This window comes from Alosa sapidissima, chromosome 5, assembly GCF_018492685.1.
Source record: "Alosa sapidissima isolate fAloSap1 chromosome 5, fAloSap1.pri, whole genome shotgun sequence".
Lineage (NCBI taxonomy): Eukaryota > Metazoa > Chordata > Actinopteri > Clupeiformes > Clupeidae > Alosa > Alosa sapidissima.
The window spans coordinates 14,620,157-14,644,455 of NC_055961.1; the positions used below are offsets into that span (position 1 = coordinate 14,620,157).

The 24,299-nt window shown below is 41.6% G+C and overlaps 2 protein-coding genes and 1 long non-coding RNA gene across 3 annotated transcripts; 2 read left to right on the top strand and 1 right to left on the bottom strand.

Moving 5' to 3' along the window:
• The first annotated feature begins 202 nt into the window (after positions 1–202).
• On the top strand, positions 203–1,381 carry LOC121709684. The gene is made up of 3 exons (XR_006032009.1): positions 203–258; positions 941–1,017; positions 1,129–1,381. It is a non-coding gene; the product is annotated as an uncharacterized LOC121709684 (long non-coding RNA).
• Positions 1,382–2,429: 1,048 nt separating this feature from the next.
• LOC121709669 (NEDD4-binding protein 2-like 2) lies at positions 2,430–6,248 on the top strand. Its single transcript, XM_042093253.1, has 5 exons — positions 2,430–3,009; positions 3,179–3,324; positions 3,428–3,516; positions 5,650–5,723; positions 5,854–6,248. The coding sequence occupies exons 1-5, from the start codon at positions 2,936–2,938 to the stop codon at positions 5,978–5,980; spliced, it is 510 nt and encodes a 169-aa protein (XP_041949187.1). The 5' UTR covers positions 2,430–2,935; the 3' UTR covers positions 5,981–6,248.
• A 10,283-nt stretch (positions 6,249–16,531) lies between these two features.
• On the bottom strand, positions 16,532–22,829 carry kl (klotho). Its single transcript, XM_042093199.1, has 5 exons — positions 21,792–22,829; positions 20,886–21,432; positions 20,502–20,770; positions 18,451–19,570; positions 16,532–17,540 (listed from the first exon to the last, which is right to left on the bottom strand). The coding sequence occupies exons 1-5, from the start codon at positions 22,515–22,517 to the stop codon at positions 17,215–17,217; spliced, it is 2,988 nt and encodes a 995-aa protein (XP_041949133.1). The 5' UTR covers positions 22,518–22,829; the 3' UTR covers positions 16,532–17,214.
• Between the last annotated feature and the right edge of the window lie 1,470 nt (positions 22,830–24,299).

Consider the following 24,299-nt stretch of genomic DNA (forward strand, 5'->3'; position numbering starts at 1 on the left):
CATGTAAGCTACATGTCACTTCATGTATGAAGTCTTCATGCGATGTCTCCAACTCCACTGTAGTGCAATGTGATCTGATGTGAAGCGGAATGTGGGGATGTATGTCTGTATAGACCTGTTAACAAAGGGCAATAAACTAACTATCTAACTAACATTATGACAGCCCTAGCAAATATATAGAAAGAGGGGTCATCAACAACCTCAGTCATCAACAACCTCAACATGCCCCGTTGGCACATGTATCCATACGTCTGAATGGTACGTTATGATATTCAACATCGCTTTTGTTCTTATTGTCAATGGAATGGACTGTAAGGCAGTTTCCTCTTTTTGATTTGTAAGACAATTTAACCATTTGTCTACACATCACACTATTCAGACAGTCCACTTAGGCCAACTTTTTAAACTGATTTGTTTGTAGACAGTGTGTGTGTAGGCATCTGTTCAGAAAAATGATCCATGGCTCATCTCTATATGGGTTAGAATGTGTGATAATTTTCCAGAAAAAGGCCTATGTACCACTCTACAGTAGAAGCCATTGCCCAATCCACTTATTACAATGTAACTGAACTGAATGTAACTTCGGTAACTGTCTCCATTTAGCTTTCTCCACAATGCTCAGCCGTGGGCTGAGTTTATGACATGAGCTACTAAACTGATCCAATCCACTTAAAAAAATCATTATTATATTTTATATTATTATATTTTTTACATTATTTTAATTTTGTATTATTATTATTTGTGTATTATTATAGTGTTTTTCCCCTTGCCCATTTAATGAGGTGATTCCATGGTTGTAATTAAGGTTGTATAGAACCAACAGGAAAAACATTAGCCTATTTTAAATAATCAGACCGGTTTGGAGAACGTGGATTAAGCCAAGTTTTAACCAAGTTACTACATAAGAGAAATCTTTCCTAATATTGTGTTTGATGGGTAGGCTTTTGAACGTGGCTACTGAATTAATTTAATTGAAACAAAAGACACCTGGAATGTTCCTCTTGAGGAATTGGAAAGGTGAGCCCATGTCTGGTAAACCATGTACAATGTACTATTTTGAATGATCTGATAACATTTTTAGTTTTAGTTCGGTGGTATTCTTGTCACATTATAAATTGTTTTCTGCAGAATTGGTGGCGGTACAATTCCACTACCAATACTGGAAGACATGAAGAACTAATATGAGCCAGTACGAAATGTCTACGACGTCCTGAATGATGAATATTCTCAATATAGATGGATTGTTAGTAAGGAAATGACATCTAATTTCTATAGGCATTTCTATATTCCACTTCCTTCATGGCGTGAATTATGTTATGAAAAGGAATGATCAGATATCATGCATCATTCATATAAAAATAAATTGTGACATTTTTGTTTAGCCTACTGCCATCCACATTTGTTGTACTCAGAAGTGCAAAGTGTGGGAAATAATAATTTTGCTTTGGGGTTTAAGTTCTTATAAGCACAGTCTAGCTGTGTCTTGTGCAGTGTTGGAGCAATACAAAGTGTGTTACTGTAATTCCACTACTTTTAGCGGTAACAAGCATGTAAAGAAGTATTTTTTTGTGTTAAATATGCATCATACCTGCGGCATTGACGAATGTAAAGGAGGCAAAAATGCTTTTGACATCTGGCTCCTCGTAACGAGAGATTCTGGGTTTAAATAGAGGCGCCTCCATTCATATCTACCTAGAGCCACTCACCATATAGCCATCTGAACCCAAATGACAGGCGGCCACAGCCCAACTTCATTCTGTCACACTTGCATAAAGGGACAGTCATAAAATGCTTAATGTCAAGGTGGCAATGTGGTTATCACAGAACAAAAAACTCTTTTATTCTTACTATTCTTTCTATTCTGTACACTCTTTTATTTCTAAAAATAATAAATTACTGTATTAAGAAGAGGCTTTAATTAGGAATCTTGATAGGCCTATTCAAATACACCTCAATTGGAACCTTGTTATGGGAGAACATTTTTACATTGTGTTTGTTAAAAATGACAATATATCAGCCGATATATTGGTTATCAGTTTTTGAAAAACTATATTTTGAAAAAATATCGAAATCATATCGGCCTTCAAAATCCCATATTGGTCAGGCTCTATATAGAAGATGGAGACAAATTGACACACACACACACACACACACATCCACACACACAAACAGACACACAGGCACGCACACACACTCACACACAGGCACGCACATACAAGCATACACAAAAGTTGTGAGTAGGGGATGGAGTAGGAGATGGAGAAAAACTGACTTATGATTTATTATTAATATATAAATATATATTATATATTATATATATATAAATATATATAAATATATATTATATATAAATGATTTATTTTCGCGGAGAGAATGTAGCATACAGGACTGAGCGGCGGATCTATTTTGTACCACTATGCGTCATCTGCGTCCGTATATAGTTTCTCAGGGGGATGCAGAGTTTATCTCTGGGGTGGCACTGCCTTCCCCAGCCTCCCCATAGACACAGACACACCCCTGCACCCACATCGCTAGTAGGACTATCACGGTGTCCAGCATTATATGTTAAACGCGCACAAATAATAGAGGGAGCACAATACATAGGCATTCTCTCCAGTCGTCTTGCACATAATCAAGACATATTGAATTGAATTTAAATGAATTGAACATCCCCGACCATCCCGAGGGACTTTCCCCCGGACGCTCACCAAAATCATGTGACAGCAACTTCACTTTTTGTTCTGGGCTAACTCAATTCATTTCCGCATATAGTTGGCCTACATGTTTTTACAACAGTACTAAAGAAGACATTCGAAAGATATCTTTGCATTTCCGAGCGCTTTGGACTTTTTGTGAAGCAAAACGACTATATTTTGGAGAGACCGATTCACCGTGTCCGCACAAAGGATTTACCGACAGTAAACTCACAACCGTCATGGGAAGAAGGCGTTGGAGAAAGCTAATAATTCTCCGAGGTCTGCCTGGATCAAGAAAGACGGACAAAGCAAAGTATGTTTTAATGCAATTTCTTGCTTAAGCTAATGCGTTGTGTTATCACAACTTAAAATACATTGAACAGCTATTTGAATCAATCTGTCTGAATCAATAAATCCCAAATCTGAGCTGTTTGTTTATGGTGAGCGCATGGATTTAAATACAACATATTTTACATTTTTAGTGAGCTCTTAAAATACTTTAAAGAACGTGGGATGTATGGGATAATAGTGAGCGCGGATGATTACTTTCGAAATGGTCCAAATGGCGAGATAGTCAACTTTGACGCCAGGAAACTCTATGCAGCTCATAAAGAGGCACTGGAGAAGGGTAACTTTTTTTTATTATTATTCTGGGACATGTAAAATATTTTTGGTTCTCAATACATTCATTATGATGTAACATGCTGTTTAACATAATGTTTATGCTTCAGCTTTGGACGCTATGTTAAGGAAAGAAAATCCTATCATCATTGACAACATCAATATGGAATTCCAGTACATGTATCCTTATGTTTTTAGGGTATGTATGCGATTCTCATTTGTTGTGGGTTGGGTGTGTTTGGCTTTACAGATTGTCTTTGGCACCAGAGAGGTCAGAAATACCGCTGCTCTGAAGTGCATGTGTTAATTGTTATTTGAATTCTTTAAATGTCCTCTTATACTCAACATCAGAACTAGATTTACCGCAGAGCGGTACAAAATATGACCGCCGCCCAGTCCAGCACATTTTTTCCACAAAAAGAAATCACGCTGAAAGGCCTATATGATTCTAACTGTCTCACTAAATTGCATTATCCACACTCAATTCTCACTTGTATCTGCTAGACAACAAGTACCAAAACATGATTAGTTCATAGATTTCACATTAATTTTATACAACCCCACCTCCATCTTGCCTGTTCATAATTCTGAGAAATTCTTGATTGTTTGTGTTATGTTTATGTTATGTGTGTGTGTGTGAGTGTGTGTGTGTGTGTGTGTGTGCGTGTGTGTGTTTGCCTGTTTATGTGCCTGTGTGTGTGCATGTGCATGCATGCGTATATATATCTACTGTGTGAGTATGTGTCATACGTAGGATTACTGTGAATGTATGTGTGTGCGTGTGTATCTGTTTATGTACATGTGTGCATATGGAATGGGTTTACATGACCCCTGGAGGCAAACATACGCAAAAAAATGGTCATCCTAGGCCTAGGTTCTCAAGATATTCACAGAAAACTGTGTCTGCCCTACCCTCCTTTCGGGGGGTCCAGTCCAGCGGGGGGGGCTACAGATCAAAACGAAAAGCGATGGTTCCATGCTATCCATATGGGGTTACATGCCCACCAAGTTTCGTGTACCCCGGTCTTTCAGTGTCCCGGGAATCCTTGTTGGTGTACGGTCACTAAATGTACACATAAATTATTTTATTGTAAGGCCCCCCATGAACGAAAGTATGCATGCATGGCATGCATTCGGAGGGTGTCATAATGATCCTACACTTTCAATTTCGTGCAGTTTTGACCATGTCAGCCAGAGATATTGTGATGAAAACACCTAATGTTTTGCTTTTTAATTTTTAACTAGGTGCCGCTATACATGAAATAAGTGGTAATGGGATAGATTGACATGCCCCCTTAAGACCAACATACAAAAAAAAGGTGGACCTCCTAGGCACTACGGTTCTCGAGATATTCACAGAAAACTGTCTCCGGCCACTTACAGGCCAGTTGGTGTATAGTAACATAAATTAATTTATTGTGTGGCCCCCCATGAACGGAATTCCACGAAACTTGGCGTGCTTTCAGAGGGTGTCATAATGATCCTACACATCCAATTTCGTGCAGTTTTGACTATGTTAGGTCACAGATACCTGCGATTACAACACCTCATTTTTACATTTTTGTGTTTAATAGGTGGCGCTATACATGAAATGAGTGGTTATGGAATGGGTTGACATGGCCCTTTGAGATTAACATACAAAAAAATGGTCCTCCTAAACCCTACGGTTCTCCAAATATTCACAGAAAACTGTGTCTGCCCTACCCTCCTTTCGGGGGGTCCAGTCCAGCGGGGGGGCTACAGATCAAAACGAAAACAGGAGGTTCCATGCTATCCATGTGGGGTTACATGCCCACCAAGTTTCGTGTACCCCGGTCTTACAGTGTCCCGGGAATCCTTGACGGAAATTTGGACATGCGAAAAAGAAAAAAAAAAAAAATATATCTGACTAAACCTATATGCTGCGCTTCGCTGCGCGGCGGTCATAATAATGTGTAACTTTGTAGTTTTGAAATAGAAAATAGTGCTGCCTTGCGCATTGTTTATTAGAAAATGTTTACACAGTAAACTGTCATATTGACAACAAGACAAAACAGTATGACTATCTAGACATAAAAAGTGGCGTCAGGACTTGTCATTGTCATTGGTATAAACATTTGCTTTTGAGGCATAAACAAGGCATTTTGAGCAAGATACACATTTTTGCAGGTAATTCACTATGCAGTGCAATTTGCTGTAAATGTTTTGAGAAATGCAGTAACTGTTGTGCAAATGTTAACAATAATTCAAGAAATGCACCAAAGCGACTGAGAAAAACCAATATTTCTAATTAGATTAGAAAAAGATTATATTGAATGGATTTATAAATAAATGTTTTGACATTATATTTCAGGGTTTTCGTAAAAGATATTGGATTGAGTTTGTTGATTTGATGGATGACAATGTTTGCCCCTATGACTCATACAGGTAGCTATATAATTAATTCTTTGTGATGGAAATATGGAAATGGAAACATATGACAAACTAAATTACATTTTATGCGCAATGATAATTTGAGCATATTCACCAGAACCATCTTAATTATTTCCCTACATAGGAGCTGTAAAGGAAAGATCCCTTTGGAGAAGTTTGAAAAATGGAAGGCCTCCTACAGAAAAGTAAAACATATTTATCAAATTCTGCATGACCCAGTGTCAAAATCCAAGTGGAAGTACCGTTTGTAGTATGGAATGGGACAAAACATTGCAACATGTAATCCAAGGCAAAACTAATAATAAGTCATCACACTTAATTTACATATAGTATTTGTGTCTGATAACTGATACTTTTAATCTGAAATATTGAGTCAGAAAGGAAGTTGTTTTCTAACTTGAAATTGTATCCCCTATGTGCACATTTCAGTTATTGCTAGAGTCAAGAGAGACAAGAGTCTGTTGTCTATTTGTTTCAGTTCAGCAAGTCACCAAATAAAAACAAAATTGATGATAAGAATATGACATGTGCGCCACCTGGTTTATAAGATTGATACAGTATGATGCCTTGTTAAATTTCTCTATACTGCATCCTTGTTGCTTCTCCTGGGAGTGTTGAATGTGTTATTTGTTGCAATTCGCAGGGATTGTTTTAGATTTGGATTTAGAAACGTACAACAGTAGCTACATATAGAATATACCAAATATATTATTACGTACAACAGTAGCTATATATAGAATATACCAAATATATTATTATTATTTTTATTTTATTTTTACCATCGCTTTGGCGCCCCCACGGTGCTGCGCCCCTATGCGCCGCATATAGCGCATACCCATTTTTTGCGCCACTGCTCACAATGAATAGTTATTCACCATCATTTGCACATTGGTAATGACAGATAAAAGTGATTAGGCGAAAGGCACATATGAAGCACAGCTGAAGACGCACTGTCACGAGATGTAAGCAGCAACTCCTTTTTTATTCAGTCATTCAAACATTATTGGGGTAAGTGTTGCTTTTTTCAGGCTATGTTTTTGATGGTAATTAACCCATTGTCAGTCAATAGTGAAAGTAATTAACTGTGTATAACTGTTTTGTTGTTGACGATGACACCATGATGAAGTTAGTTTCACTTTGCCAATGAGTTCAAATAAGACGAATGGAGATGCGTGTAGGCTATACTCTGCTAGGTTTTAGTAAAGCATGGTTTAATGGAATACCTGTGCCATAGGCCTACGGTCTCGCATGCAAGCAGATTCCTTCAAATGCGCTGCTGACTATGAAAAAATACATATGTCATTCTCATTGATGTCAAATGATGTTACGCCCAAAACACACCCATGACTAATTATGACATAGGAAAGCCTTGTTGCGCCATCCGACGTTTGATAACAAAACCACTCCCAATGTGGACTGGACAACCCCCTATTTGCTAGTGACCATGTGTTTTAGATTGCTAAAATAGTTCAATTAATTAAGTTAAATTAATCAAATGTTAAAAGTTTAATTCAATTTGAGTTTAACAAAAGGATTATTTGGGAGTGTACGTAGTTAGGCCTAACTCAAACAGATATGTGAGAAGGCCCCATCTCTAGAGAGGATGTGTTGCCAAACCATGATTCAGTCCCTTCTGGCTTAGTTAGACCCTCGGAAGCAGTCAGATCAGTAGTGGCCTTATCAAGCTGAATCTCACAAGAGTATGTTGCACAGTCAGGAAGAATATGGCAAAGAAGTTTACAAAATCAATGGTTCAATGTGTATGTTTATTTGTATGTCTGATTTTTTTGGTTGTTTTTAATGGGTTCCGTTCGGATGGAATGGACCACCAGAGGAAAATAGGGCAGGGTCATTTTTATTCTTTGTTGAGGGGAGGGCAACGTTTTTTAGTCTACGGGGGAGGGTCACCCAACTTTTGTATTCATGAAAACAGCAAAAATTCCAAAGTGGCTTGTTTGGTGCATATTTTTCCATGTAGCTCTCAGTCTCCACCCCCCATCGCTAGCAGATGGGTCTGACCCAACTCGGTCTCTGGGACTTGCAGCCAGGTGGTGTACTGGTGTACAGTACATCCACAGTAGCTGCAGGCATTGCCCTGTGCTGGCAGGTCATAATCCTCGCGTTCTTCACACTTCAGGCACCTAGCCCCTCTGCACACCACGTTTATCCTTCATTTCCTTCTTCCTTGCAGGGTAGGGGGAGTAAACAAAAGGCCTCGCGCTCAGTGACGTTGGAAGTGGGGGTGCGAGGACTTTATGGGGGTGACACTTGTCATTTTCCGTGTAGACAGACTCATGGCTACACTGGACATGCAACTGTGTTCTGTTCCCAGAGCATGCTTTTCTGTCTGTATGTGATCTGCAGGGTTAGGGCTTCCTTGACGCGGAGATTGCTGGTCCGCGGATAATTTGCCGCGCAGGATAGGCACCTCTGAGCTGCCTATCCTGAGGTGCCTATCAAAGGGATTTCCCCTCTTCTCACATTTTCCCCTTTCCCGGGGAAAAACCTCGGACCCCCGCTGACATCATCAACCCCCCCTCTCAGAAAATACTTCCAACGTCTCTGATTGCACTGTGGCTTTCGAGTGGAGAGTGATGTGTAAGATGAGAAAGCAGAGGTTAAGTCATATACTGTACTGTATGTCACAATTGTAAAAAAACAGTGGCTATCTGTGGCCTACATCTTTGCCAAGCGTAAACCAGTACAGAATGCATCAATACATTGTTGGGGGGGGGGGGGGGGGGTCATGCCTCTTTTCCCAATCATGGGTCATAAAAAAATTCATTGCTGGCGGGTCAAGCCTAGTCATCTATTTTGACTAAAGATACGAAAACTCCTCCGGTGGCCTAAACAGTCCCTTACATTGCTGTTTTCATCAAATAAGTTGACAAAGTCAAATGGCACAACTTAAGCACCTCTCATTATTTTCTGATAAAGTAAGAGAGATTAATTATTTCAAACTCAAATATTAATGAAAAGATATTTCATGTGATCATGCGACAGATCATGTTGAATCAATTTGTCCTTCACTCACTATGAGACCGGCATTGCGAAACACAATGGGCCCTATTTTGGCAATCAGAAATGGATGGTCAGAGGCGTAAAGCGGCGACAGTCGAGGGCTTTGTGGCCTGGCTCGTGTTCTCTCCACAAGGGTTAAAAAAAGGTTAAATAATAATTCCCTTTGCCCCAGCTGTGGCACAACTGGCTGGGGCACCTGCACCGTACACCGGCGACCCTGGTTCGATTCCCGCCCCGTGGTCCTTTCCGGATCCCACCCCTGCTCTCTCTCCCATTCGCTTCCTGTCACTCTCCACTGTCCTATCATTAAAAGGCATAAAAAGCCCAAAAAATATATTTAAAAAAAATAATAATAATAATTCCCTTAAGCTGAAACATATTCCACTATTCCAAAAGGATCAAATTAACAAAAGCAGAAAGAAAGAAATAAAGCATTTGAAACATATCAAAACGCCGGTCTCATAGTGAGGTCAGGACAGGATTAAATGGACACTTCCATATATGGCAGTTCGCCACTATCCTCCTGACCTTCCTGTGTCACCTCACTACATGTCCTGACAGTATAACCTTTAAGAGAGGACTTTTCCAGTCTCTCCCAATGGTTGGGATGGTTGCCAGGCTAGACAGCTCAGTTTGTAATGTACTAACAGTAGCTCTGTCATCAAACCTAAGCAGACATTTGTTGATTTCCTGGAGTGCTGAGTTAGCCCATTTATCTTTATTTCAGCATAGGGTCAAGACAAGCAAAATCTGAGGCAAGTTTTGCATTTGCTGAAAGCCACAGTGTCCAGAATAACATTATGGACATTGACCTCAAAGGCAGCATCAGATGAGGCTACTGACTTATCATCTAAAAGCTGTCCTGGCTGGCATTCTTTTCTTTTTTTGACACGCTTCTCTGGGAGTGCAGTCTGCACAACTAGCTCATAGTTGTCCATCTCTTCCAGCTTTTCATTGGCCCAACTCACAAACTAATCAGCCGCAACTTTCACTCCCTTCAAATATGTTTGAGAAATGAAAAGAAAGTTTGAGCAATGAGGATAATCTCATATTTCAGAAGATTTTCAATTAATCCCTTTGCTTTGACCTTCATACTTCTATCTCCCTCAACAGAGGCTAGGGTCAGCAGCAGTACAAACAAGGCATCCTGGGGATTACCAAAACACCCAAAGACCTTAGTGAGAGCCTGATCCTTAGCCCACCACTTGGTTTCCTCAGTCTCCTGTGATGTTTGTTCTCACTTGTCTCTTCCCATGTCTGCATACATTTATAAGACTCCCTGAGGAAAACTGCCACATTATTAAGTAGTATAGTGAGAAGAGAGATGCACTCTCTATAACACTGTCACAGTCACACCAGGTTCTCCTCCAGCCACATCCACTGCTTACGGCTCCCACACACAGCTGCATTCCGTCACCGCATTCCAGTGGGTGTTCCCGACGGTAGCTATGCAAATGACTTGAAGTAAAACCGTAATGTGATTGGTTGGTGCCGTCCGTAGATTGGCTTGATTGGCCGGTGCCGTCTGTCAGTGCAGCAACAGCTGAACTCCTCAACGCGAGCAGCGGGAGAAACGCGACGCGACGGACCCACAATTCAGTTCGGCAATGGATCACGTGAGCCCATTTAAAGTGAATGGGATGCGTCTCCAGGCAACGCGATGCACGCAGCTGTGTGTGGGAGCCGTTACTCTCCTGAAGCTCTCCTCAGTCTCACACTCCCCAGTCTACTAATGACCTGCACCTGTTCCCAATCAGCCTCACTCCCTACTTAAACCCCAGTCTCCCCTCAGTCTTTGTCTGGCCTCGTCAGAGATGACACTAAAGACACCCCTCCACAAGCTCCTCCTGGATTCCCCTCGCCTGGTCCAGCATCCTTCTGGTCTAGTGTCCTTCTGGCAAGGGCGTAGGTTTGGTCTGAGCTTTGGTGGGGACACTACCCAACCCCCCCCAAATAAAATAAAATAAAAAATAAAATAAATAATGTGTAACCCCTTCTTAACGGGTGTGTGCACAGGCACTAGTTACAATACATTAAACAATTAATTAAATGGCGCAAACAGGATCCTGAAGGTCTCAGCGGTGGAATGGTGAGCTGGCTGAGATTCCTGAATACCACAGTAGGCTAATAATTAAAGACAATCAAAGAATTAAATAGCGCGGTGCCTCCACTGTAAAAATACTACACTTACCGTATAGCTTGTGTATAGTGTATTCCTACAGAATTTAAATAATCAATGTGGAAATGCTCCAGTAATTTAGTGGTGGATGCAAGGCTTGAAAACAAAATAATTTTTCAAACGTTCCGTTCCGAACGGTTCAGATAGGCCTATGTTTAACGTTTTCGTTCTTGCATGCGTTCCGCCACCAACATATCGGTCCTGAACCGGTTCGGAACGCAAAATATCGTTCGTTCTTAAAGTTCCGGCAGTGTTTGGCGGGCCTATCAAGTCTATTTTTGTGGATTTTACCTTAGAATAGACGTACTCATTATTTCCCCTTGATTTAGCCTATACCGTAGCTATGCCCCAAAATAATAAATCACAGGCGGCATCCAAAAACATTCAGATGGGCTATCCATCCCATAGCCTACAGACTTACTGTAGGCCTAAAATAATTTCTTATCAAAAATATTTCTGGATACGTGCTAAACTCCTTACCTGGTTGTAGCCTAAGTTTTATCCATATGGAGATCTTCAAAGACTTGCGCTATAATTCCAACCCTGTTTATAAACGAACCTGTCTGTTGCTGACAAGGCCTATCTCAAATTTCCCGTTTAACTCTTCTACATAGAATAGGCTATAATTGCGCAAACATTTCAAATCCCGACTTTAAAACGACAAGGCGTGGACAGGCAAAATAGGCTATTACGCATAGGCTACAAACAATTTCCAAATCAGTTTCAGTAGCCTATGCTACGAGCTGGCCTAAGATCCGAAGTGGCAGACGGATAGGTTAGGACAGCAAGACAAAATATACACATTTGGACCAAAGGTCCATTTATTCGTTTTTTTTTTCAAACTGCAGAAATCAAATTATTAGGCTGTTATATAGAGAACGAAAAAAAAACGTTATTAACCGGTTTTGTGGATTGCAGAATAACGTTTCTGTTCCGGAACAGTTGAAGACCATTTTGTTTTCGTTTCCGCTCCTCGTAAAATTCCGTAAAATTCTGTTCGTTTTCGGTTTTCGTTTTCGTTCCTTGAACCGGTTCGGAGCCCTGGGTGGATGCATACAAATGAATTGCCAATACACCCAAAAGTATAATGAAATATAATAATCAAAAATGTATTTAATAATAATAGCCACGTCGTAAACGTGACGACCAAAAAGCTGACAACTGTCAGCGAGTGAACAATTCACTCGAACGTTAACGTTAAGGTTAACAGACTTTAGCTAAAGGTTGGCCAACACAGTTAGCTTAAGCTAAACAGCTGGGCTCAGCACCGGAGGCAAAACGCAGTCGTCCTTAGGAGGTCTGGCTCCGGTGGGCCCAGCACTGGAGGAAAAACGCAGTCGTCCCTGGGAGGTCTGGCTCCAGTGGGCCCAGCACCGAAGCACAAATCGAGTCCGTCTCCGAAGGAGAATGCAACAGGAGCTAGCAAGTCAGCTACCCAGGTCAGGATAGCTTCAGCTACAAAATAGCACTGACAAATAGCTAGCTAGACAAATAATAGCTGACTGGTAACTTAAAAGAGAAGGAGTAAACAAGTACGATGCGCCAATGTTACGGAGTATGTGGGCCTATGAACTTGTCCAATGGTCTCCACAAACTACAGGCAGCAAAGTATCCTCTCCAGTGCAAAACCCAGGACCGTGACTGATGAGCCTTCTCCTCTCTGAGGAGATGGAACCTTCCCGTTCCCCGCGATTTCGCGGGCATAAACAAATAACAAATAATGATTGGCTGAGTATAAAATTCAAATAAAAGCAAACAAAGACATTTGATTGGTTGACATGTACAGTATTCCATCCCAACATAACCATGACAAACCCAAAGCATTGTGGTCATTGTAGTGACAAAAATTAAACAGTGCAGTAATAAACACTAAACAGATTTTACAGGTGCTTACAAATGTATGATGCGTGCCTGACTTTAACTTTGATGCATTAGGCTACCTATGCATGCAGTAAAACATTTAGTCAAAACACCATGTAACACCATGTCAAATTTACCTGTAGCCCTGAATCTTCCCTGAGCAACAACCTGGCCGGGTTAGGGTTAGCATGTCCTTATTCAAGTTCACCTGCTGCTGTGAGTGACCCTGCCACACCGCTGTCTGATAAAGGGAGCGGCTGGGTTGCTTATTCTGTCATCTGACAACGTAACAAATCGATTGCCATGAGTGAGAAAACGGTTGGAAACAATGTTTTACATTCATGTTCATCCATCATGGTGGTGCTTCGGCATCGGGCTAGCCATGCAAATAAATCACTGTTTTACACCATTTACGAGGCTCAATGTATCTCCACACTTCATTGGTAGACTTCCGAGGGCCCTGACATTTAAAACGAGACATTGAGAACTTTGAAAAAGCACTGGTAGTTTACTTACAAGACGATTTATACAGACAGTATCTTCACGAAGTTTAGTGTTTGCAGCCATCTTGAATTTAGTCACGATAAGTCGAGCAACGAGTAAGAATGAACAGCTATGATAAGGGATCAGATTCCAAAAATAATTCAGTGGAAATGCATGGATTCCAGTTGCTGCTACTGGAAGAAACTGGAATCCATGCATTTCCACTGAATTATTTAGACAAGGGTCTCTTCTCCCCTCATCAAGTGGATGTTGGTATTAGGCTGTGACCCTCTTAACTCATTAGAGGGTGGTGTTGGTATTAGGCTGTGACCCTTTTAAATCATTAGTGGGTGTTGGTATTACGCTGTGACCCTCTTAAATGATTCATTAGTATCTGAGCCATATATTACATTACATTACATTACATTACATTACATTACATTTGGCTGACGCTTTTTTAACCAAAGCGACTAACAACATGGTAAACAGTAAGTTTTAGAACAATTCTCACAATTTTAGGACAGTTTAAAAAAATATATATATAAACCCTATTTTGTCACCCGCTATAACAAAGAGGCTGTCCAGATTAAACATATCATAAAGAAGAACTGGAACCTCATTGAATGTGACCCAGCCCTACGGGAAATATTCACTGAACCCCCTGGGATTAGTTTTAGAAGGGCCCCTACTATTAAAGACAAATTAGTGAGAAGTCACCTCCCTGCTCCAAAACGTGAAACTTGGCTTCGCCAACCCAAGGGAAACTTCCCCTGTGGTAATTGCAATTATTGTGAGAATATGGTTAAAACTGACAGATTTATAGATGTTTTTCAATAATAAGACCTATTCTCTTAACAGTTTCATAAATTGCAATACTACTCACGTGGTCTATCGATTAGAATGTCCTTGTGGTTGTTTCTATGTAGGCCTTACGAAAAGGAGACTAAGAGACAGGGTAGCTGGACATAGGTATGCCATTCGAACTAGAAATATGAATTACCCAATGGCCAAACATTATGCAGAAGCTAATCATGGGAGGGATTCAACATTAAGAGTAATTGGTATTGAATCTATTCGCCTTGATGCCAGGGGTGGGGACAAAATAAAACGCCTTAAACAGAGGGAGACATACTGGATTTATTCGCTGAGAGCTACTAGCCATCCAGGTCTCAACGAAGATTTTGACCTTTCACCTTTTCTGTAGTTTTTTGTAGCCTATTGTGGGTCTTCAGAACAATGGGTCTGTTTTGATCTGTTGTTGTGTGGAGTACATTTTAGTACATTTTAGAATAACCATGAACTATGACATTTGACTGAACATGTTAGGACTTATTTAGTTTTGACATGAAGAATACATCCAGATTTTAGAATTACTGTTGTAATCTTTACCGTGATTTGTGATTTATGGACTTTTTGATACATGTGTGGAGTAGACCTGCACCAAGGTTTTAGAACTACTGTTGACATCTTGATCATGAACTGTAATGTATAACCTATTCATATTTACTGTCTTTTAATGCATGTACGGAATGCGTTTAGAGCTTTTGGAATTGCTATCGTGATCTTGACTATGAATTGTGATACATGGTGTGTTCATATTTGTTCAATTTTGATGTGGAGTTCTTTGTTTGTGAATAATAATCATTTGGAATGATGTCATTGCTAGTTTCTCAATAGGATTTTCCCAACTGCCCTGTTGCCTTTGATTATTGACCTGCTTGACAAAAATGACTGCCCCTAGTGGCTGAAGAAATGTATAGCAAGTGCCTCATTGGCACACCTGAAACCCATGCTATAATTATGCTCAGACTCTCTGTTCCCAACACCCTGATGAAGGCTGGTGAGCCGACACGCGTTGGTGTTTTTTAATGGATTAGCCCTAAATAATAAATGTTAAAAAAAATTTGCATCCTACTGAGTGCCTGGACCTGGAATCTTTTTCCAAACTGATTCATATCTGAGCCATATGTTGGTTCATCAGATAGTCTGTGTCACAGCTACAAATAGGCCTACTGTATTGCATAGATACTCATACATGATGTATTACAGTAGAGTGGGTTATTTATATTTTCAAGCACTAATTTGTAGATAAAGAGAAGACAGTTAAAGACTTTGTCAGTGACATTCTTAAATGTTTCCTTCACTACCCAGCTGTCTAGGTCATTGTTTAAGCCACTCTTTGTGTGTTTAGACCTGACGTCAGTCAGAACTGTCCCCTGGACCCTGTGATGTAGGCTGAGTGATGTGCATTTCTGCAGACATTTGGTGTCTGTGACTTCCTAGAGAGTTAGCTAAGCAGAATGCTGAGAAAGGTGAGATATAGACTAGTTTAAAAAAAACAAAAAAAAAACAGGTTTTCAGATAAAAGCACTTACCATGAAACAACATGTTTTACATGTTCAACAAATTCTGTTCAGAAAAAGGGAAACAGCAAGACTGGCAGGCCTACACTCACGGCCAGCAACGCAACAGTGATTTAGGTCAGTGTTTCTCAAAGTGTGGTCCGGGGACCACTGGTGGTCCGTAAGCTAGCCCAAGTGGTCCGTGAGCAGACGTGGTAAAATATAATATAGATGAGTTGTTTGCAATATTGAACCAAGTTGTATGTAAATCCAAACATTTCTGCAACACTGCCTATGTAAGGCATGCCAGTTTAAATCATATAAATTCTCTGACACAATAAGCAAGGTGCAAAGACAATCAGTGAGTAGGCCTATTGTGTAATTTACTGTTGAAGTAGGTCTACTTTTTTTTTTTTAGCTAGGTGGTCCGTGAGGCTATTTTTATTGATTAAGTGGTCCTTGGTCTGAAAAAGTTTGAGAAACACTGATTTAGGTGACCGGCAACATTGAATAGAATCTATTGAAGTAAATGGGGAAACGTTCACGGCAAGTGGAACGAAAGGGCAACCGTCGCCGTCACATCACCCAAAACGCCCCCTTTCTATTTTTCAGGGCGATTTTGATATGTCATAATAGGAAACAGCTTTCTGGTCAGTGTATCTCCACTGAATCGATGGGTGATTGCGTCGCCAGTTGTGTGTGTAGCAAAGCGATTAACAGAATTCCACCGTTGCGTTCAACTGTTACGTGGCCGGCCGTGTGTGACGGCCTTAAAAGTTGACCCATGGTACACTAGGGCATAGGGAATAGGGTCAGCGGATTGTGATTTAAAAAAAATGAACATTCACATTAACAACAAACTGATAGCTGTCACTGATAATGTGTGTGGGAAAGTTTCTGTTAAATAACCAAATATGTACACACCTACGATTTATTATAGATTGTTACAAAGCACAAGAAAGATGCTTTGACAAACACACATTGATCAAAAAACATGAAGCCACATGAAAACATGCTATCTAGAATAAATTACATAGACCTACTGAAAATACAAAATATGTATAATTAATTTAAAAATAAAACACAGATTTCTAAAATGATTGACATAATTAGGATAGCAGTCTCATTGACAGGATATGCAACATTGTTTTCATCAGAAAGACATCAGCTACTTCACAGGACAACAATATTTGAATCTAACATTGTTTAGTCCACATTGATTATACACAAATGAATAATATTAATGTACAAAAGCTTAGGTGCCAAACACTACTACACTGATATTTCCCATTTCACTAAAAGCCTTGCCAGTCTATATCTAATGCGTAACTGCTTACAGTCTGTTCTATCAGCATCACAAAAGGCACACAAGCAGAGACTGATGAGGTGTCTAAAGGCCTCCACGCATAGGCGCCGACATGAGTGCAGCACACTCCACTTTCGACATTTCGCTACATTCCATTCCGTTGTTTTCAATACAACCCCGCTCACCAGCATCAAACTCTGTCGTGCCACCGTATCATTGTTTATGGAATGCTTGTCAGTAAAACATTTCGTCGCTGGTGTGTGGGGGTAAATGAAAAACCTATATACGGAGCACTTAACTGTGCTTTCTGGTGGCGTAATACAAAGTAAGGCCCATCGTGATGACCAACGCAGAGCCCACCAGTGAAAGGAAGCCGACCACCGAGTGCTTGGCCAGGATGTGGCAGCCGCTGCAAGGCTCGACAGGTCGCTTGCACTGCTGAGGAGCCGACTCTGGGGCAGGGAACCCGTTGTGGTCGATGATGTTGCGGTAGTGGCTCAGCGACACTTTCTCGATGACTTCGTCCTGCACGTAACCATACATGCCAAAGCCAGGATCGAGCAGGTCATTGAGGCCATACGCAAAGTAGCCCTGAAGGTTCACCCCATCCAGTGTATGAGCTGCAAAATTGAGGACATGAGAACAACTGGTTTGAGGATTACATATTTTAGGTTGTGAAAACTAAAAGAATGTCACAATTACTGTAATAAAATACATACATTTCCACAACAAATATACACACATATTACCAGGGGGTAATTTTATAAATGTGGGTGCTGTATTCCCAACAATGGCCCTAAAATGTCCATGTCGACCTTTGAACACTACTGTATGCGTATGTGAGTGTATACTGTGTGCATACTTATACTGTATGTAAGCTGGCTAAAAGGGTGTCCTGAATACTAAGCATACTGCCAGTCTCACTCAGTGAGCTGTGTCTGCTTGCCTGTCAATGATTAAACACTTTTGCGTGCTTGTTTGTGTGTCTATGAGCTGAGGGTCAAGAGCTGGGGGAGGGTGGGAGCTCCAAAAAGATGATGCTCATCATTTTCCTAACAAACCTCCACAATGACCACAGTTTTTTACTTGTTCCCACTGATGACATTGGCTAAGGGAATTGTATTTGTAACCCTTTCTATGAAGCCTCCTTCATAAATAAGCCTTCATCACAGGCCTATTAGTTTTTATGGGAGCGCTCCTATGATGTGACACAGTCAGTGTTGCCATTTTCAATGTAATTATTTAGTTTTAGCCATGTCCGTAACATGCAAACAAGCCTCCATGCCACCAAACATTTGAGAACTGTCAAGGCAATTACTGATTGGGGTCCTGCTGTTTCTGCAGGGCCTGTTTACATACACTACAAAAGATATAGTCACACACTGTACGTCTCAGACCACCTCGACAGGTGATTTCAGTGATCAGATAACAATGCATCTTTCTACCACTTACCACTTGTGATCGGATCACCCAGGACGCATTTTAAAAACGAAAGTAAACAGAATTTAAATGACACTGTGTTTGACTTACCTTTTAGAGCCTCATTGATGTAGTTGTACAAATAGTAAACTCGCAAGTTGTCTTTAAATTGGGAGGGATCCACTTTCACACCGTTGGCCATGACGTAGATGGGCACATCCTTATAATGGGCATGTATCCACTTGAGAGCTTTGCGTAGGCCAAAAGGCACCACACAGTTGTTTGGCGCACCGACCCAGGTGGGGTCGTTGCTGAACTGGACCTCCAGTGTCGGGTTGTTGTATTTGTTATTCAACAAAACCTGGTTATCCAGCACGGTGGTGGTGGTGTAGTGGCTGATGGCCAAGAAGTCATAGGTGCCCCTGACCAGCTCCCTCTCCTCCTCGGAGAAGGTGGGTAGCTGGTAGTTGAACAGGCCCAAAGAGTTGCGGTACTGCAACCAGCTCCGCATAAGTGCCGGATAGTCGCCGCCGCCGAAGACGGGTTCGGCGAACCAACCGACACGGAAAGCCAGCACGCGGTGGATGGCCTCCGCGTCCTGCCGACTGAAGGAGATGGCCGGCTCCACCCAGTCCATGTGGAGCACGAGCGAGACCTTGCCGCCATGCGTGGCGCGGAACTCGCGGTCGTACGCACGCCACGCCAGTGCGTGGGCCAGCAGCAAGTGGTGGCCGGCCTCGTAGCCCAGCACCTCGTTGGGCTCAGCCAGCGTGATCCACATCTTGACGTGCACGCCCAGCCAGCGGTAGCACAGCCGGGCGTAGTCAGCGAATGCCGCCACCGTGGACTTGCTCTGCCAGCCTCCGCCCTCCAGTGGCGCGGGGATGCTGGAGCGCCCCAGCGTGTGGTGCCACAGCGTGACCACCGGCGTGACGTTGGCGCGGCTGAGCTCGCTGACGAAACAGCGGTAGTAGCCCAGCAAGGTGGCGTTGGCCTCGTCCACGCGGCCTGTGGGTGTGACTGACGACCAGTTGAGGGCGAAGTGGAAGTGGGAGACATGCAGGCGACGCACATCTGACACCTGCTGGTGGATGGAGGCGTAGTCGGCGCAGTGGCGGACTGGGCGGACAGAAGGGGCCTGGACGCCCTCGAGGCGCCGCAGCTCGCCGTTGCCCGAGATGTTCCAGATGTAGACGTTGGGGTCGGCGAACTGGGTGGGGGTCGTCTCAATCTGAAGCACACACGGACAGAGAAAGGGTATGCTTGCTATTGTGATGCTGCTTTTCATAATGTATAACATAATGTTTTATTTAATTCTAAAAACATTGAATTACAAAAAACAGGTAACCAAGCAAACAACATTGAGAGTAAGCACTGGCTGACAGTAGTACTGTAGATGCGCTTTGATGTGCATACAAGGGCAGTCCGACTAACTGAGGTCATCGCCCACATTTGTTTGGCTAAGTAGGGCAGATGAGCTTGTGTAGTTTACAGATTAGGTCTTATCTACCATGACAAACATTCAACTGATTTGCAAAACTGGGGGCACTTCTTTGGGTGCCACTGCAAAACATTATTCTATGGCTCATTATAAGTACTGAAATATACTTTAATCATACTGAAGGTGCTTGATCATATGAATACTGGTGGTCAGTGATATATCCTAAATGTAGTGAAATAGTAGCAAATACAATAGTTGTGCCTCAGGTCCTACTCTATAACACATCAACTCTAAACTGCAGTCCAAGAGTTCAGTGAAGACGGATACAAGGGTTAATATTTTCTCAAGTTGTGTTCTTATGAAAGCTTCTACACTCCATGTTGTCTCAAGGTGAACAGCTCTACTGTATGCCACTAGTGCGCTGGCCATCAGGCCTACAGGGACACATCCCAGTGGGCCGAGGCAATCTGTGGGCCAGTGGACAATCTAGATATAATATATATATCTACTGTTTTGATATTTTTGCTATTTCTATCTGCCTCAATATTGGCCCCTTTGGTTGGTGCAGTCCAGGACCTAATTTCGTACACCCTTGCAGTGTGAGTAACTGAGTAACACTGAAGAATGTAATGAGTTTGAATTTGTGTGCAATTTGCGTTTGGGTACATTCCAGGTTCGAGGTCAGCACCTTGAATTGTACACTGCATCTTTCACTGTGTACCTGTATGGAGTTGGCTTCTACACCCCAGGCAAAGTTGCAGGGGAAAACCCCCTGGACGGGCTGGTGTTCCAGGAGCAGGGGGAAGCCATTCTTCTCTATGAGTTTGTTGTAGAACATGGCAGACGCCTTGGGTTCCCTCCTTTGATCTGGGGTTTTGAAGTCAACGTAGAACAGCCCACGCCGAATCGTGTACTCCCGGGACCACTCGAACCCATCCACTAAAGACCAGGCCGTGTAGCCGATTACAGTCACATTGTCATACCTGATGGCTGGATATAAAACAGATATTAAAACATTACATTGCCTCTGATACTGTATGCCATACTGAAATGTAAATGAATACTGTGTATGTAAATATGTTTCGTATACTATAACAGCTCTCACATTTCAATGTGTCCATTATGAATCTCTTCAGATAATTGATGTATTTAGCATCCTTGGTTTTGATGTTGTTATACTCATACCATCCACTTTCCACCACAAAAATGGGCGGGTTGTCATACTCAGCGTGAATCCAGTACATCAGCATACGCAGGTCCAGCTGTTCTTCTTGGCCAAACAGAAGAAAACTATCGCTGAGCTGATAACTCGGCGAGGTGCTGTCCTCGATCTTGAGCTGATAACTCAGCGAGGGCCCGTGAGACAGGGCAAAGAAATCCGCCGTGCCCCTGATGTGAAGCTTCTCGGCCTCTGTGAACTCGGGGAGTGTGTGGAACAGTTTGTGCTTCATGCAAGGGGGATAGTCGCCATCCACAAACAGGGGTCGCGCAAACCACCCAAGCACAAAGTCTAGAGAGCACTGGCACGCCCTGTGGTTCTCGTGCCGGGTTCTGCGAGGCTTGACCCAGTGGGAGGCCAGAGCCATGGAGACCTTTCCACCTTGTTTGGCACGGTAGTGTTTGTCATATGTATGCCAAGCTGCTGCATGGGCCTGGGAGAAAACAATGATGAACAGAAACAAGCCTGGTGACAATATTCCACCACAAAGAGATGAGCAACATTATCCTACTTCCTGAGTAGACATAACCAAAAGATAACAACACAGAATTTATACTGTAGGTTTAAGCACAATTTACTTTTTAATACAAGGTCTTTTTAACCACCCTGAATCTTTAGAGCATATTTGCTCAGCAGGCTCCTTAAATGCATTGTCCAATATTCAATAGGAATATTAATAATGGTATAACATTCAATAATACAGTAATAGTGATAGTAATAGTAATTTAATTTACCATTTAGCCTACCCATGGTACTTATAATTTACCATTCGTGCTCGTTATTTGTTTTTACCTTAAGGAGATTGTGTCCCACTCTGTATGGCAAGTCTGATTCATTCTTTATTCCAGGCGCTGCTTTTCCCGTGCCATATCCTTGCCAGGCGACCACAAATGGGTTATCTATAGTGATCCAGTATTTCACATCATCTCCATACGTTTTGAAACAAAATTCTGCATACTCTCGAAATAGATCAATGAGAATAGGATTACCCCAACCACCGTAGCGAATTTGTAGGTTGTCGGGCAAATCCCAGTGGTAGATAGTAACTACAGGCTGCACTTTAATTTCTTTTAAACTATGTATCAACCTTTTGTAGTGGTTTGCTCCCTTTTCATTATAGCTGCTCACACTTCCATTCGGGAAAATACGCGGCCAGGAGAGAGAAAACCGATAGTGACTCACACCAAGAAATTGTAAAGCACGGATATCGCCAGGGATGTTGTGATAACTGTCGCTCCCCACGTCTCCCTTGTTTATTCGACTGCCGCCGCGGTAGAAGGTGTCCCAAATAGACAACCCTTTGCCGTCCTTGTTATGCGCCCCTTCGATCTGGTAAGCGGCAGTGCCAACTGACCACATGAAGTTGACTGGAAAGGTGTCGTACAAAAACGCTGTGTCGCCGGGGTAAGAGAGTTTGTTGAATCTCCCCCAGGTGTGGAGTCCGTCTCCTGGACTGGCGACCACGCATTTTGTGCAACGACAAATAAGAATCGCCAACAGAACTTCGATGTATTTCATTGCCTTTTAGCTTATTGTCCGGTAATTTTGTGACACATTTAAGTAAAAGTAAATGTGGCTTATTGTAGCATTCACCTTGTTTATCATCTCCACACGCTTCTGGCTGTCATAAAATCAGCCTGTCCCACGCCAGCCCGCTTTTGTAGTCACTGGAAATCTATCAATTATTACCAGAGCACTTGACGCATAAAACGGTTTCCAAGCGCAGCACCATATCAAGGCACGATAACAACAATTTACAATCCAATTTCGCCTATTTTAGGACATTTTAGGATTTGATGTTACATATGCCTACATGGCAACTTAGCAGAATGACCATAAATACAAAATAAAATTCTCATTTCTAGCAACATATATATATATATATATATATATATATAATGTTTAAAGACCTACAATTCTGACCTCTCATATCACACATGAGTGTAAAAACGTCAAAGGTTATCACTTCTTATTAACCTGCTTTGACTGTGGATAAATAAACCATTTAATGTGTGCAGCTAATCATATGCCAAGAAACCTCAATTTACCTTCTCTCCTGTATATATGAAACATTTTTACAGTATAAGCTTATTACATGTATTGGCTGCATGGATATGAACATCCAACTGTTTCATTCTGTGTTTAATTGTAATAATCTGAAGAAAGACCTTTGCATCAAAGCTGTGGTGTAAGTAACAGCTCAAAAATATAAATATTTTATCCAAACCGAAAAATATGCCAGCCATTGTCTTTGCATGATACCAGAAAACCTTACCTCTGCCTGTTGTCTTCACTTCAGTGTTCCCTTGGGCAATCAATCACCCATTAGTGTTTGGACCCACAGAGGGATACAGATGGTAGGATTTGTAAAACATGGAGATAACACAATATCCCTTGGACAGATCTTATTTGTTCTCTCACACACAACATCTTGGGCCTTGTGCAAAATTGCTGTCTTATTAGGGTATGAACATCCACCAGTAACACAATCTTCCTGTGACAGGCCAATATACATAAACACTATAGACATTATAGTTTATCATCAATGATCTTAAGCCTGCCTGATGTGTCAGCCTCATCTAATGCATTTCTGACTGATCATAATGTTGACTACAGAAGACTATGCACCTGTCTTTGTCCTGACCTGCCTTGCTGATTCTCAGGATATAGGGGGGATGCATGGTGTGAAAACAGGCTGTTTACACTGTGCAGTGCATGACTTGGTAATTTTCTCTCTTGCGCATGTCCACACCACAGAACAACAGGTGGCGTCAGAAAAGAATGTCTGCTGTTGATATGAAAGGGTGTGATTTGTCACTCCTAATGTTTGAATTATAATTTAATAAAATGTATGTAATTTTATTTTGCATAGTTTGCTTAGCCCTTCAGGTCACCACTAAAATCACTAAAAATGACCCAAAGCAAACTAGAAAAACAGTGGCTTATGCAATATGTCAAAAACCTATGCTGTTCTGATTGAATACCTTTGAGCACCTGTGCAGATTATATTTACCAAATATGGAGATTTATTGTTAGACCACATTTTTGTATGATTTGAATACACAGAAAAACCCTCAGGTCTCCCACTGTGTTAAACATGTTAATAATACAGGTTTAACACAAAAATACTAAAGTACTCTCATAATATCTGGTCAGCAATCAATTTGGATCAGATACCCAGAGAAACGGGTAAGAAGTCTCATGTGTTTGGCTTGTCTTCATTCTTATGGCTGGTGTTTGTCTTGGGAAATCAAGGCTGGCGGGATGCACAGATAAGGATCAATCTCACCCTTTTACAAC